Raw genomic sequence first — 14,353 nt, forward strand, 5'->3', positions numbered from 1 at the left:
ATGAGGGCTACGTCGTTACGTGCCAAGCAAACTGCCAATTCGTCGTACAGCACAAGAAGACACCGATTGGTGGCGATTCCATCTCATCTCCTAGTGTAAGTAGCCATCATAATAGCTATGTTATTTTTTTTCTGTAATTCAGGGTCTAATTGGAATGGGATTTAGGGGCCGAGGCGGGCTGAAGGTTTCTATTGCACACAAAAATCCCTTAATGCCACCATCACCGCGCGCGAAGCACGACCGGGACCCAGCATTGTGTGTGTTGTGCTTTTTCTTCTACATCCATTGCTACAACCGTCTCCTTCTCTTTCTGGCTCATACTTCTCATTCTGACAATCCATCACTTCTCCTCCTCCCCCTTCTCTGTCGACAACCTCACCATCCCCCTTCCCATCGACGCGCTCTCGCAGGGTCGCTCGACATCGGATATAGGTCGACAGTCAGGTGGAAGTAAACCAACAAACGGCGGCGAAAGGACCTCTTTGCGTTCCACATCTTCTCGTCTTTCCACTGACAAGAGCTGCTAGTGTGCATCGACTACCAACGCATGCACAGACCAGAAGTCTTACTTGTAGCTTGGTGAAAACGACATAGAAAAAGGACTCGGTCTTTCTGTAGGTGAGTGAAAGATTCCGATCTCATTGCGTTCGCAACATCGCTTTGGGATGTGGGTCACTTTGCGTCTCTTGGATCGTTTGATATAGGCTTAATTCCTTTTATTTCCCTCTCTTTTGGTCTGTCTTCATTTGGAGGGTCAAGTTGGAAGTTTCCGTCAGGTATACTTGTACAGGATCACGTACTATCGACTCTTTCTCTTGCTCTTCCTGTAGCTCACCTGCGACCCGACGCACCGCTTTCTCTCCCCTTTGTCTCGTTCAGACAGAAAGACGATCCACCTGACACATCCCTCTGCAGCACTTCAACATCCAAAATGTCCTATCCCAATCCTCCTCCCGGTCCAAAGCATCAACCCTCATCCTACTCCAGTGGTTCCTCCGATCCCTTCAACGCCCAGACCAATCAGCTCCCCTACGACAACAGCCCACAATACGGCGGCGGTGCTGCGTATGGCAATCCGAATGCTCCCAACCCAGGTGCAGGTGGTGCCGGCGTAGCGCCTCCTGGTCAAGCGGGTCAATACGCACCATACTACGATAATGAGCCCGAGATGGGAGGTCGATTTGAGGGCGGTGGTATGGGCAGAGAAACTTGGGCCAGTGAGAGCGGATGGAGTCAGGGTGGTGAGTGGACGAGAAGTGGCGTTCGTAGCACCGCTGACACTCTGAACAGATGGCAATTATGCCTCTTCCGACTACCACGGTCAACCAGGTTACCTCCCTTCGCGTGCTTCCACCCCCACGTTCACCGAGGGCAGTAAGGACGGTCATCGTCCCCGCGAGCCATACGTGAGTTGTTGCTCATTCCTTGGTCTTCCAAGCTGACATCGACGCGCAGCCCGCATGGACCACCGAGGCGAACATTCCTCTCTCGAAAGAGGAGATCGAGGACGTTCTCATTGATCTAGCCAACAAGTTCGGTTTCCAAAAAGGTGTGTCATTTGATCAAGTCAGTGCTGTTCACACTGACACAGCGCAGATTCTTCACGTAACGTCTACGACTTTCTCATGATCCAACTCGACTCCCGAGCGTCCCGTATGTCCCCCAACCAAGCACTCCTCACCCTTCACGCCGATTACATCGGTGGAGAGCACGCCAACTACCGAAAATGGTACTTTGCCGCGCAACTCGATCTCGACGACGCGATCGGTGCTGTACAAAACCCTGGTCTTTCACGAGTACGATCTGTTGCTCGACGAGGAAAGGGCGCAAAGGGCAAGACTGCGCCTGCGACAGCCCAGGAGAAGTCTCTCGATTCCGCCACCAGCCGATGGAGAACCGCCATGAACAACATGTCTCAATACGACAGACTTCGACAAGTCGCCCTATATCTTCTCTGTTGGGGTGAAGCTGCTCAGGTTAGATTCATGCCAGAGTGCTTGTGTTTCATCTTCAAGTGCGCAGATGACTACTACCGATCACCCGAGTGTCAAAACAGGGTCGAGGCTGTTCCTGAGGGTCTTTATCTGCGGGCAGTGGTCAAGCCGCTTTACAAGTTCTTGAGAGATCAAGGATACGAGGTGGTTGATGGTAAATTCCTGCGACGAGAGCGAGATCACGACGAGATCATCGGGTACGACGATGTCAACCAGTTGTTCTGGTACCCTGAGGGTGTCAGCAGGATTGTCTTGACCGACAAGTCTCGATTGGTCGATATCCCTCCTGCCCAACGATTTATGAAGTTCGACCGGATCGACTGGAACAAGGTGTTCTTCAAAACCTACCTCGAGAAGCGATCATTCTTCCATCTCCTGGTTAATTTCAACCGTATCTGGGTTCTGCATATCTCTGTCTTCTGGTTCTACACTGCTTATAACGCTCCGTCAATATATTCGCAACGTGGCTCAACGAAAGCGACGACTCCGATGGCTTGGTCAATGTCTGGTCTCGGTGGGGCGGTAGCGACCCTCATCATGATCGCGGCGACCCTCGCAGAGTTCAGCTACATCCCTACTACCTGGAACAACACCTCGCATCTTACTCGCCGATTAGTGTTCTTACTCGTTATCCTGGCTATTACTGGTGGACCCTCGATCTACATTGCGTTCTGGAACCAATCTGGTCAAGTGGCACTCATCCTTGGTATCGTACAATTCTGCTGCTCCGTCGTCGCGACCGCTGCCTTTGCCACACTGCCTTCTGGTCGAATGTTTGGCGATCGTGTCGCCGGAAAGAGTCGAAAATATCTTGCGAACCAAACCTTCACTGCGTCTTATCCCCGCCTCAGCCGAAACAGTCGAATGGCTTCCTTTTTATTATGGTTCCTTGTCTTCGGTTGTAAATTCTCCGAATCGTACTTCTTCTTGACGTTGTCTTTCCGTGATCCCATCATGGTTATGGTTGGCATGAAGGTTCAGAACTGTCACGACAAGATCTTTGGTGCGGGACTCTGTACCAATCAACCGGCATTCGCATTGACTGTCATGTTCGTCATGGACCTGACTCTTTTCTTCCTCGATACGTTCTTGTGGTATGTCATCTGGAACACGGTGTTCTCTATCGCCAGGAGTTTCTCCCTGGGTATGAGCATCTGGACTCCTTGGAAGGATATCTTCGCTCGATTGCCCAAGAGGATCTACGCTAAGATTCTGGCCACGGCGGATATGGAAGTGAAGTATAAACCAAAGGTGAGTGAGATCGTCTGTTGAATCCAACTGGGCTAAATCTCGATCGCAGGTCTTGGTGTCGCAAGTCTGGAACGCTGTCATCATCTCCATGTACCGAGAGCACTTGCTCTCCATCGAGCACGTCCAGAAGTTACTCTATCACCAGGTTCAGTCTGATCAACCCGGCAAGCGAACCCTTCGAGCTCCCGCGTTCTTCATTTCTCAAGGTGACAAGGGAGTCAAGACCGAGTTCTTCCCCCGGGGTAGTGAAGCTGAACGACGTATCTCCTTTTTCGCTCAATCACTTACCACCGCCATACCCGAGCCCATCCCCGTTGAGGCCATGCCCACTTTCACCGTTCTTGTGCCCCACTACTCAGAGAAGATCCTGCTTTCGCTCAGGGAGATTATCCGAGAGGAGGACCAGAACACCCGAGTCACCCTCCTTGAATACCTCAAACAGCTTCACCCTATCGAATGGGACAACTTTGTGCGGGACACCAAGATCTTGGCTGAGGAGTCGAATATGTTTAACGGTACCAACCCATTCGGAGGCGATGAGAAGGCCGAGGCCAAGAAAGCCGATGATATTCCCTTCTACACCATCGGTTTCAAGTCTGCCGCTCCGGAATACACTCTTCGAACTCGAATCTGGGCTTCGCTTCGGGCACAAACCCTTTATCGAACTGTCTCTGGCTTCATGAACTACTCCAAGGCTATCAAGCTTCTCTACCGAGTCGAGAACCCTGAGGTCGTCCAACTCTTTGGCGGAAACACTGATCAGCTCGAACGAGAGCTTGAGCGTATGGCCAGGCGAAAGTTCAAGTTCGTCGTGTCCATGCAACGGTACTCCAAGTTCAACAAGGAAGAGCACGAGAATGCAGAGTTTTTGCTTCGAGCTTATCCCGACTTGCAAATCGCCTACCTCGACGAGGAGCCTCCGAGGAAGGATGGCGGTGAATCGAGAATCTTCTCTGCTCTTGTCGACGGTCATTCCGAGATCTTGCCGAACGGAAGACGAAGGCCCAAGTTCAGGATCGAGCTCCCAGGTAACCCCATTCTCGGTGACGGTAAATCGGACAATCAGAACCACGCCATTGTCTTCTACCGAGGTGAATACCTGCAACTTATCGATGCGAATCAGGACAACTATTTGGAAGAGTGTTTGAAGATTCGAAACGTTCTTGGCGAGTTCGAGGAGTTCCGAGTCAGTCAGCACTCGCCTTACGCTCCCAACGGTCACGCCGACTTTGCCAAATTCCCCGTGGCCATTCTCGGTGCCAGAGAGTATATTTTCTCGGAAAATATCGGTATTTTAGGCGATATCGCTGCTGGAAAGGAGCAGACATTCGGTACTCTTGCTGCGAGGTCTCTCTCATTCATTGGAGGAAAACTGCATTACGGACATGTGAGCGAATAGATCTTCTCCCTACTCCCTTGCAAACACGCTGACAGACCGCAGCCTGATTTCCTCAACGCCATCTATATGAACACCCGAGGTGGTGTGTCGAAAGCTCAAAAGGGTCTCCACCTGAACGAAGATATTTACGCCGGTATGATGGCCTTTGGTCGGGGTGGTCGAATCAAGCACTCCGAGTACTACCAATGTGGTAAAGGTCGAGATCTCGGTTTCGGTACCATTCTCAATTTCCAGACCAAGATCGGAACCGGTATGGGTGAACAGATGCTTTCGAGAGAGTATTACTATCTCGGTACCCAGCTCCCCATCGACAGATTCTTGACTTTCTACTATGGTCACCCCGGTTTCCACATCAACAACATCCTGGTTATGATGTCGGTTCAGGTATTCATGCTCGCATTGGTCTTCCTCGGTACTCTCAACAAGCAGCTCACCGTCTGCAAGTACTCGTCAGCAGGTGATATCCTTCCCGGCCAGAGCGGTTGTTACAACCTTCAACCGGTCTTCAAGTGGATCAAGCGATGTATCATTTCCATCTTCATTGTGTTCTGGATCGCTTTCGTCCCCCTCTTCGTTCAAGGTGAGCGCTTGATTTGACGTTGGTGGACCGACGCTGATGTGACGCAGAACTCACCGAGCGTGGTACTGGCCGAGCCATTCTTCGGTTGGCTAAGCACTTCTTGTCGCTGTCACCTGTATTCGAGGTCTTCTCCACTCAGATTTACATGCACTCGATCTTGAACGATTTGACCTTCGGAGGTGCTAGGTATATTGCGACTGGTCGTGGTTTCGCTACCACCCGTATCTCTTTCAGTATTCTCTAGTGAGTCAACGGTTCACCCACTGCCATCACCGCGCTGACCAAAACAAGCTCTCGATTCGCCGGTCCTTCAATCTACCTCGGTATGAGAACTCTCGTGCTGTTGCTTTACATCACCTTGAGCGTTTGGGTCCCCCACTTGATCTACTTCTGGATCACCGTGGTCGGTCTCTGTATCGCACCGTTCTTGTTCAACCCGCATCAATTCTCTTTCGCCGACTTCATCATCGATTACCGAGAATTCCTCCGATGGATGTCTCGAGGTAACTCGCGAACTCACGCCAACTCATGGGTGGGCTATTGTCGATTGTCCCGTACCCGAATCACCGGTTTCAAGCGAAAGAGGTTGGGTCTTCCATCCGAGAAGCTATCAAGCGATGTCCCTCGAGCTCCTTGGAAGGCTATTCTGGTGGGCGAGATTATCGGTCCTATCTGCTTGGCCATTCTCTTCGTTGTCTGCTACCTCTTCGTCAAGGCTTTCGCTGTAGACGGCAGGACGTCGCCCGGTTTGTTGCGTATTGCCATCATCGCCCTTGGTCCTATCGTTTGGAACATGGCGTTCCTGATTACCCTCTTCTTGATCTCGGTCTTCCTCGGTCCATGTGTGAGTCACCCAAATCTTACGTTCGAGGGCCTCGCTGATCTCCCATCATCGTAGCTGAACAAGCGCACCAATCAATTCGGTGCTACTATGGCTGCTATCGCCCACTTTGGTGCCGTGGTCGGTATGGTCGCATTCTTCGAGTTTCTCTGGTTCCTTGAGCTCTGGGATACCTCACACGCTGTCCTCGGCATCATCGCCGTTATCAGTGTGCAACGGTGTATCTTCAAGATACTCATCGCCGTGTTCCTCTCTCGAGAGTTCAAGCACGACGAGACTAACAGAGCTTGGTGGACTGTGAGTTGTGGAAAGCATTTGCGAGCTTGGGAATCAACTAACGACCAAATCATAGGGTGTCTGGTTCAACCGAGGTCTCGGCGCGCATGCGCTCAGTCAACCGGCTCGAGAGTTTGTTGTCAAGACCATTGAGATGGGCTTGTACTCTGCCGACTTCATCGCTTGTCACTGTGAGTTGCATTGGCGCCATCACCATGTCACACGCTGACACCACCATCCTTAGTGCTGCTCTTCTTCCTCACCCTCCCCACGTTGATCCCCTACTTTGATCGATTACACGCGACTATGCTTTTCTGGCTGGCCCCTAGTCAGCAGATCCGACCTCCTATCTACAGTTTCAGACAGAGGAGTCAGCGAAGAAAGATCGTGTTCTTCTGTGAGTGCGGTGCGAAAGCAAGATGTGACATGGTGCTGATCGATCATTCGTTACAGACTCCATCGTGTACTTCATCATCCAAGCGGTCTTTGTGGCCCTCATCCTCCTCCCTCTGCTCTTCAAGGGCGTCATCAACCTCACACCGGATCAAGTTCCTTTCGGCGCTGTGATCTAAGCGAGGATTCAACAACGATCACCCATCTGTTTTGTTCTCTTTCGCAAAGCATCAACCCCTTTTACATCCTCAACTTCAATTTGCATGATAAACGAAACTCTTCCTATTTATGAATCGATTTCATTGGACATTCCTTTTCCCCCTTTGACGTGTGCGTGTGCGTTGATGCGTGAGGAATATATACCCGTTAGCTTAGAGTAGCGGAGGTCGTATTCATATGTTTGGTGATGAAAAGCGATATGACTGATTGGGATTGGCGTGAGGCTCATGATGCAAACGAGAACAGACGTGCCAATTCACTAGGGATACATACATTGATTTGGTCGTCTGACCTCTTTGAAGCTTATGAAACAGTTACGGATTGAAATGAAAGAATGAATCACAATGATCTACGAACAAAAGGATAAATACAAACGCGCCCAAGTGATGAATGAGTCGATTGTTCATTGGTTCCAATCAAGTGAAAGGTCCACGGGTTCCGAAGAGTGATGAGAGGGATACGTTAAGAGAAAGGGTATGAAACGGCCGGGTGATTCAATGTCGAGGTTTTTGATTTGGTATGTTTATGCGAGAGGTCTGACGTGGTGATCACCCATTGAGATGCTTTGCAAGGGCCTTCTTCGCTGCCATCTTCTCCACTATGTAACGGAAAACGAAGGATCAGCAATGTTCATTGGGAACTTCGAGATAAGACAGGGAAGAAGGGCGACGAGCGACGGGCGACCGAGATCGCGATGGGCACGAGAATCGCAAGGAGACAACGCCACTCACTACCGCTTGTTCTGGATCCGAATTGACCCTGTAATGACACGCTCTGTCTTCTCCTCTCCGCTCTTGAGGAAGACAGTTTCGCTTGGATATAGAGTGAATGCTGCGACGAAAAGGTCCGGATCGAACACACATTAGTCTTTCGTTCTGTTCATTCATTCATCTCTCTATCCATCCGATCGACCGTCGGTTCCGCTACAGTCGCGCCCACGGACACGCCCCCCCCGTGCCTTCCGAGGCACCAACCGTTGCTATTGATCTATTGATCCCCCTCGCAGGACTCAATGTTCGACCGACTCGAGACAGCCACTCACAGTATACGCATACAACTCTTCCCTATACCTATTTATCGGATCCGTTCCACCCCCAAGCCCACCGCCAAACGAACCGGGACTAGTCGCAGTCGTGGAGGTTTTCGCATCCTTGTCACCCTCGTTCTCCCCTCCATCATCACTCATCGACGTCGAAGAGATCGAACTGCTGCTCGTACTCGTGCTTTTGCTCGTATTTGTGCTTTGGCCATATAACGAGAGGATCGACGTGGATGCTGGAGAAGAGAGTGATCGAGGTGGAGAGGACGAAGAACCGTCATCGCCGGTTTCCAACGAGATCGAGTCCAGTTGAGAGGCCAAATCTGTCTCTGAATCCGTGACGTTTTTGAGAGTATTGGGAGGTACCGGCGAAGTATTCTCGGATATAGCTTTCGGGGTAGAAACATCGTCATGTTGGTTGGGATCCAGACCACCATTCGAAGGACATATTGGTCGGGTGGTCGGGTGAGCTATAGAGGGCGATGGCTGAGACTTGGTTTTGATCGAGCGGGGGATGACAGGTAATGGACCGGCCGTTAAGGCGCTCCCAGGAGGAACGTAGGGCATGTTGGGAAGCGTAGAGATAGTGCTCAAGCGCCAAATGTATCGCGAAAAGGTCGAGTCGCGTGTTAACAGATGAATGACTGGATTGATGCGAAGTTTGGTCGTGACGTGGTATTGGACGAAGCGCCAGTCGATGTTGTTGAGTGGACTGTTCCTTGTATCGATGTCGATGAGAAAGAAAGGTTTGAGATGATGTAACGTATTGCAAGATACAGTTACAATAACGTTGTTCGAATTGTCCATCAACGTACACTCAATCCAAAGGTAATAATGTAGACCGACGACCGTACTACCACTGTCTCACTCCCTCGCTGTCCTGCGACCACAGCAAGAAGAGTACGGATGGATTCCCACAAATGCCCTTGAAACGTGACTCGGTCTCCAATCCTTTCCCCCCTCCCCCCCCCCGTTCTTGTGCACACCAAATCTAGCTCCGTGTGTGTCTCTGTTCGGCCTGTTCTCCTGCTCTGTTGATGCGGAAGCTCCACAATGACCCGGCTAGGGCATCGGGAGATTGGGAATGGGGTGTGATGATGGTGATAATTGCTCGTTTGGAGAAGAATTAGCTTCCATGGTACGGAACTCATTTGCATCATCCCGGCGCGTGATGACGTCAGTTACGTCACGGAAGGGGAAAATGAACGAGGTTGAACCGGTTGTAGACGGTATGGAAGAAAGCGCGCTTGACTTTTTGCACCCCCGTTGAGAGTCATGCCTGCTGAGAGACAAGACAATATGCATACCTACCTCTGCAAACCCAAGAAAGAGAGAGAGGAGAAGAAAAACAAACATGTAGACATGACAAAGCGTGGACTCTGACAACATGGCAAAGACTGCCTTTTGGACTGTTAAACAAAACCAGACAGCGGCACAACGGGACACACTCCTACTCCCAAAGAGCCACCAATCTGACCTCGATGCTCTCCCTAGGTCTCACCAGTTCCTCCGATAATCCCTCAGCATCGTTGTCCACCTGAACGGCCACATGACCGCAGAACAGGACCTCGCCGTTCTTGCCTTGATCCGAATCGTAGCATTTGAGGAGGATCACCTCGTCGGGCATCTGATGACGGATGTAAGCCCATGACTGGGATGGGGAATGGTGGATGTCGTGACCGAAGCCGAATTGGGAGGCGTGTGTGCCGAGATCAGAGGGTGAGAGCGTGTTTGGGTCAACCATCGCGAGCGGGGCGTTCGTCACGGGGCCTTGGATACAAGTCAGCATGGAACGGGCAGTGTTCGGAGAGGGCCGCGGGAGCAACTATCACCGCCCAATTTGAATCTGAATTTGAATTTGAATTTGACGGCGACTCACCATGGAGCGGTCTCCAGAGATTGACGATTTGTACTCTCTTGAACTCTCCGGCCGGCTTGCCTGCAGCCTTCCCACAAAGCTCAAACCCCCACTCCTAGCAGATAGTCAAGAATAAGCCCCGTCCTTCCCACCCTTCCATCGTTCGACGCCACGACTCACCGCATTCTGATCCACATGAGCGACACCTGCTATGGGCTGGATTCTTGACGTGGGAACGAACCCTTTCTCTGGCGCTTGCTGCTTCGCGACGATCTTCTCGCCCGTGTCGGTGGTGTTTCGTCGGACGACACTGTTCCATGCGATGACGCGGTCGCATCCGAGGACGTTCTTGAGCAAGCTACCGGTGGGAGTGATATGGATCAGCACGCGTTCCGACAGATACATCAGGAGTAGCAGACGATCTCTCCAAGCAGTGGACAAATCGACGCAAAGACACTCCAACACTCACTCCGCCGTCTCATTCAGATACTTTTCCGTCCCCTCTTCACTGGGGATCTGATCCAAGAGCCCACTCTCATGCTTGAATACCGCATACCCCCTCTTCTTCAACTGATCAAGAGGTGCAACAGCTTCAGTCGACTCGATCTCCGGTCGAAGGTCCGTCACGGGCACGCGGATGTACTCGGTAGGTTTGGCTCGACCAGCTTGCCATGTGAGGTACGATTCTTCCGATTCGGTCATTCGCGCGGGAGGGAGAGTGAAGCCGATCACGGCGGTGAGTTGGGAGTCAGAGCTTGGTGCGGGCATCGTAGGATCAGTGTTTGGCACGGGGCGATTGTGGTGCCACGCGGATGAGAACAGGTCTAGGTCTTTGAAGATGTTTCGATGCGCAGGTCGACGCTCAGAGCTCAGAGTTGACAGATAGTCGACGAATGTACTTCTGTTGTCAAAGTACACATCAATCTTGTTATCACCAAGAACAGTAGCGCTGCCATCAGTTCAATCAATCCGCCTCCGACGATGAGACACCTCTTTCCTTATCGGACGGCTCCGTCCGCACGATTCGATGCCCCTGATCTTGCAACACATCTTTCATCTACATCGCCAAACCCGATCTGATAGGACGAGCGAGCGGGCCAAACTGCGAGGGTCGGGAGAACGCCCATTCAATCAATCCGAATCCGCAAGGCCCGCACAGCTTGGTTCAGAACAGCAGTACAGATTTCGGGAGATGGGCTCTTTTCTCATCCGTTGCTGGTCTGGTCACTGAAGTGGTGGGCAATAATATGATTGGTCCACCAAAATCCGATCAAGTCGTATCGGTATTGGCTGTATCTCTCTGAGAAATCAGACCATATGGCCCCTCTTGATCCTGATCCAATCCATCCTGGAAGCCCTGTCTCATTCTCACACGAGGGGCGTGGACGAAGACAAGAGCCTTTGGTCCGAGTCGGTGTTCTTTCGCGTGCAGCTTCTCTCCTAAACTTTCGGTTTCGGTCATCTCCACCTCTGCCCTGAGCCCTTATCTGCAGCAGCAAAAAGTTGACCGACAGAAAGATAGAGGCCGTTGTTTGGCGCCATGTGTGGCTTGCGCTTAGCCTTCAAAGGTCTTTCGTCTAACAGAATCATTCATCGATTCGGATCGGCCGGGATTCCAGGAGATCAGATACACGCTGGGGCGTATTAATGGAGAGGAATCAGCATGGACTATTCTTGGCGGTTTTGAAGCAAGATAGTATCGAGGCTTTTGGCCGGGGTGGCAGAGATAAGAAAAAAAAGGAAAAGTGCTTTTTATATATCCAACCCCTAATGAGAGGAAGGTGAATGCATGGACGTTTTTTGGCAACTGTAGAAAGACACAAGCCCTCGAGGATAGACCCTCTCAGCTGTAGTAAGGCTCTTCGATATCGCCGCGCACCGTAAGAATACGACTACACGATGGGAATCCGATTCCGAATGCCACGATTGGAAGTAGAAGGTGCCGAAGGACGTGAGAAGTCTTTGGAGAACGATGACTTGCTCCCTATCCCAGAACACAACAGGTGAGTGGTGTCGCCGCCGTGGAGAGAAGGGACTTGCACCGTTGTATCGGGGGAAGAGACAGACGGTGGCTGATGCCACTACTCGTCGAAGGACTTGGAACTTCTGGACATTCAACATCTTCTGGTTCTCAGCGGTTGGGACCGTTGCCAATTGGCTGGGAGGTGGTACTTTCTTGACTGTGAGTGGGGTTTTGCGACTCGCCGCCCGAGACATACATGGTGCTCAATATACAATCTGAATCACAGTACGGTATCTCGGTATGGGACGGTATCTTGTGTAACTTCTTTGGGTACCTCTTGATCTCCTTCTTCATGGTCATCAACGGTCGAGCCGGATCCGTCTACCATGTGAGTATCTGCCCAAGTGCCTCATATGTGTATTTCTTGTCTGTATCAACGACTTTGCTCACATCCTTGGTCCAGGTCGGTTTCCCTGTCTACTGTCGATCGTCTTTCGGGATCTACGGCTCTTTCTGGCCCGTTTTCAACCGTTCCCTCTCTGCCTGTGTATGGAACGGAGTCAACACCGTCACCGGCGGTCAATGCGTCTACATTGTCCTTCACGCCATCTTCCCGTCCATCGCTCACCTGCCCAACCACATGCCCAAAGCTTCCGCTTTGTCATCCGCCAACATGATCGGTTTCTTCATCTTCTGGTTCTTGACTGGCTGCGCCCTCTTCCTCTCGGTGCCTAAGTGGAGGATCCTGATCCATGCCAAATTGGTCGCCTACGTCCTCAGTTGTATCGGCATGTTGGCGTTGGCGCTGCACACGAGCGGTGGTGTCGGTGATACCCTCACGGCTAAAGCCAAGGTACACGGGAGCGAGAGGGTCTGGTTGATCGTCAGGTTCACACTTTTGGCAGCGGCTGGTTGTTCCACTTTCGCAAGTAACGCTTCTGATTGGCAGCGAAATGCCACTCATCGAAAGGGTCAGTAAGATGCGCTCATTTTCGGAGTTGATACTTCACGCTGACACTCGCTTGTCACGTTGTCAGATCCCATCCTCGGACAAATCTTTGGTTTTCCCATGTCCAACGTGAGTGGATCCCTTTTGACGAGACGAACGAGCTACCACTGATCCCTACCTGATCTGCAGTTCATCACCACTTTGTGTGGTCTCATCGTCGCTGCTTCGTCTGAGAGGGCTTACGGCAAGCTCATCTGGTAGATATCCTCGATCTCGTGCTCGCAGCCCCAAGATGAGCTAACCACCAGCCATCACTCAGGAACCCTCTGACCTACCTCGACCGAATCCTCACCGAGAACTACAACGCCAAGACTCGAGCGGGAGCAGCGATCATCGCTATTGGATTCACCTATTCCGCTCTCTTCTCTTGCGTATTCGAGAACGTCTTGCCAGCCGGTAACGATATTTCTTCGTTGGCCCCAAAGTATATCTCGATGAAGAGGGCTTTTGCGATCTGTATGATGGTCACCGTCGTGTGAGTGGCTAGATCTTGCCTGTAACAGCTAGATTCAAGTCAGTACTTATGTCAAAAACCCACAGCATCTGCCCTTGGTACCTCCTCGGCTCTGCCAGTATCTTGTGAGTTGTCTCTCCTTGCCACCTTTGCCGTCAATCTAATCTTGTCACTCTCTTCAGCGTCTCCTTCATCTCGTCATACCAGATCTTCCTGTTCGCCATCATCGGTGTCCTTCTCGTCGACTACTACATCATCTCCAAGGGTCGACTGGACTTGGCCTGGATGTACACTGCCGACAAGCGAGGTCCATACTGTGAGTTGAATCGATGCGAACTGATTCCTCAAAGTCGTGGCTGATCCACATTCTCACTCGCAGGGTACACATACGGTGTTAATTGGCGAGCTATGGCTGCGTACGTCGTCGGTGCCGGTGTCAACTTTGCAGGATGTGAGTGGTGGTCCTGTCGTCCGTTTTCTAAACGTTACTTCAGGATCGAGTCTTCGTCCACGAGGCAAAGCTGATCTTCTGTCCACCCCGGCCAGTCCTCAACAACATGGGAGTCAAGGGTTTCCACACCGGTGTCGTCCGTTCATTCTACTTCGCCTTCATCACCACCGGTTGTGCCGCCGGTCTCACCTACTATCTCCTCGCCACTCTCATCCCTCAAGAGAACTACAAGCTTTACAAGGGACAAAAATTCCGAGAATGGACCGAGGAGGAGGTCGAGGTCTACGTGGCTGGCAGCGAGTGGAGGAGAAACGGCGGAGTCCCCCCTGTCATTGGTGGGTCGGGTGCTGAGACGCCTGAGATGGAAGATGATGAGAGGGACGAGAAGAAGATTGATGGTGTCGCCACGACTGTGCTTGAGGCGTAGGTGGGGTTCGTACGAGAGCGCAGATCACAGGGAATGAGAGGGTTTTGCGAGGGGTTGGAAAGGTGAGATAACCAGTTGTAGATCGGTGGAGTGATCGTGTGGATCAGTTGTCAGTTCCAAAAAACTGCTTCGGAAGCAGTCATTCAGGGTTAGGTTCCCATCGTCGTTAGAGTTGTCAGATCCAGGTGCATTATGCATT

General features: G+C 51.6%; 4 protein-coding genes across 4 annotated transcripts; 2 read left to right on the top strand and 2 right to left on the bottom strand.

Annotated features, from left to right (window-relative positions):
- Window positions 1-931: 931 nt before the first annotated feature.
- On the top strand, window positions 932-6,913 carry IAR55_007164 (1,3-beta-glucan synthase component FKS1; the record flags this gene model as incomplete). Its single annotated transcript, XM_066950237.1, has 12 exons — window positions 932-1,241; window positions 1,291-1,406; window positions 1,456-1,549; window positions 1,597-3,245; window positions 3,295-4,632; window positions 4,687-5,224; window positions 5,272-5,467; window positions 5,516-6,068; window positions 6,123-6,362; window positions 6,418-6,532; window positions 6,586-6,738; window positions 6,795-6,913. 12 exons carry the CDS (start codon window positions 932-934, stop codon window positions 6,911-6,913), a joined length of 5,421 nt encoding a protein of 1,806 aa, XP_066799452.1.
- A 588-nt stretch (window positions 6,914-7,501) lies between these two features.
- On the bottom strand, window positions 7,502-8,559 carry IAR55_007165 (uncharacterized protein; the record flags this gene model as incomplete). The annotated part of the gene is made up of 3 exons (XM_066950238.1): window positions 7,502-7,551; window positions 7,685-7,784; window positions 7,996-8,559. 3 exons carry the CDS (start codon window positions 8,557-8,559, stop codon window positions 7,502-7,504), a joined length of 714 nt encoding a protein of 237 aa, XP_066799453.1.
- Window positions 8,560-9,442: 883 nt separating this feature from the next.
- Window positions 9,443-10,618, bottom strand: IAR55_007166 (uncharacterized protein; the record flags this gene model as incomplete). The annotated part of the gene is made up of 4 exons (XM_066950239.1): window positions 9,443-9,762; window positions 9,872-9,965; window positions 10,031-10,208; window positions 10,320-10,618. The coding sequence occupies 4 exons, from the start codon at window positions 10,616-10,618 to the stop codon at window positions 9,443-9,445; spliced, it is 891 nt and encodes a 296-aa protein (XP_066799454.1).
- A 1,131-nt stretch (window positions 10,619-11,749) lies between these two features.
- Window positions 11,750-14,154, top strand: IAR55_007167 (uncharacterized protein; the record flags this gene model as incomplete). The annotated part of the gene is made up of 11 exons (XM_066950240.1): window positions 11,750-11,853; window positions 11,945-12,032; window positions 12,100-12,201; window positions 12,277-12,784; window positions 12,851-12,891; window positions 12,952-13,019; window positions 13,082-13,297; window positions 13,363-13,401; window positions 13,459-13,592; window positions 13,656-13,727; window positions 13,823-14,154. 11 exons carry the CDS (start codon window positions 11,750-11,752, stop codon window positions 14,152-14,154), a joined length of 1,704 nt encoding a protein of 567 aa, XP_066799455.1.
- Window positions 14,155-14,353: the final 199 nt, after the last annotated feature.

The sequence above is a fragment of the Kwoniella newhampshirensis genome, assembly GCF_039105145.1.
Source record: "Kwoniella newhampshirensis strain CBS 13917 chromosome 10 map unlocalized Ctg15, whole genome shotgun sequence".
NCBI lineage: Eukaryota > Fungi > Basidiomycota > Tremellomycetes > Tremellales > Cryptococcaceae > Kwoniella > Kwoniella newhampshirensis.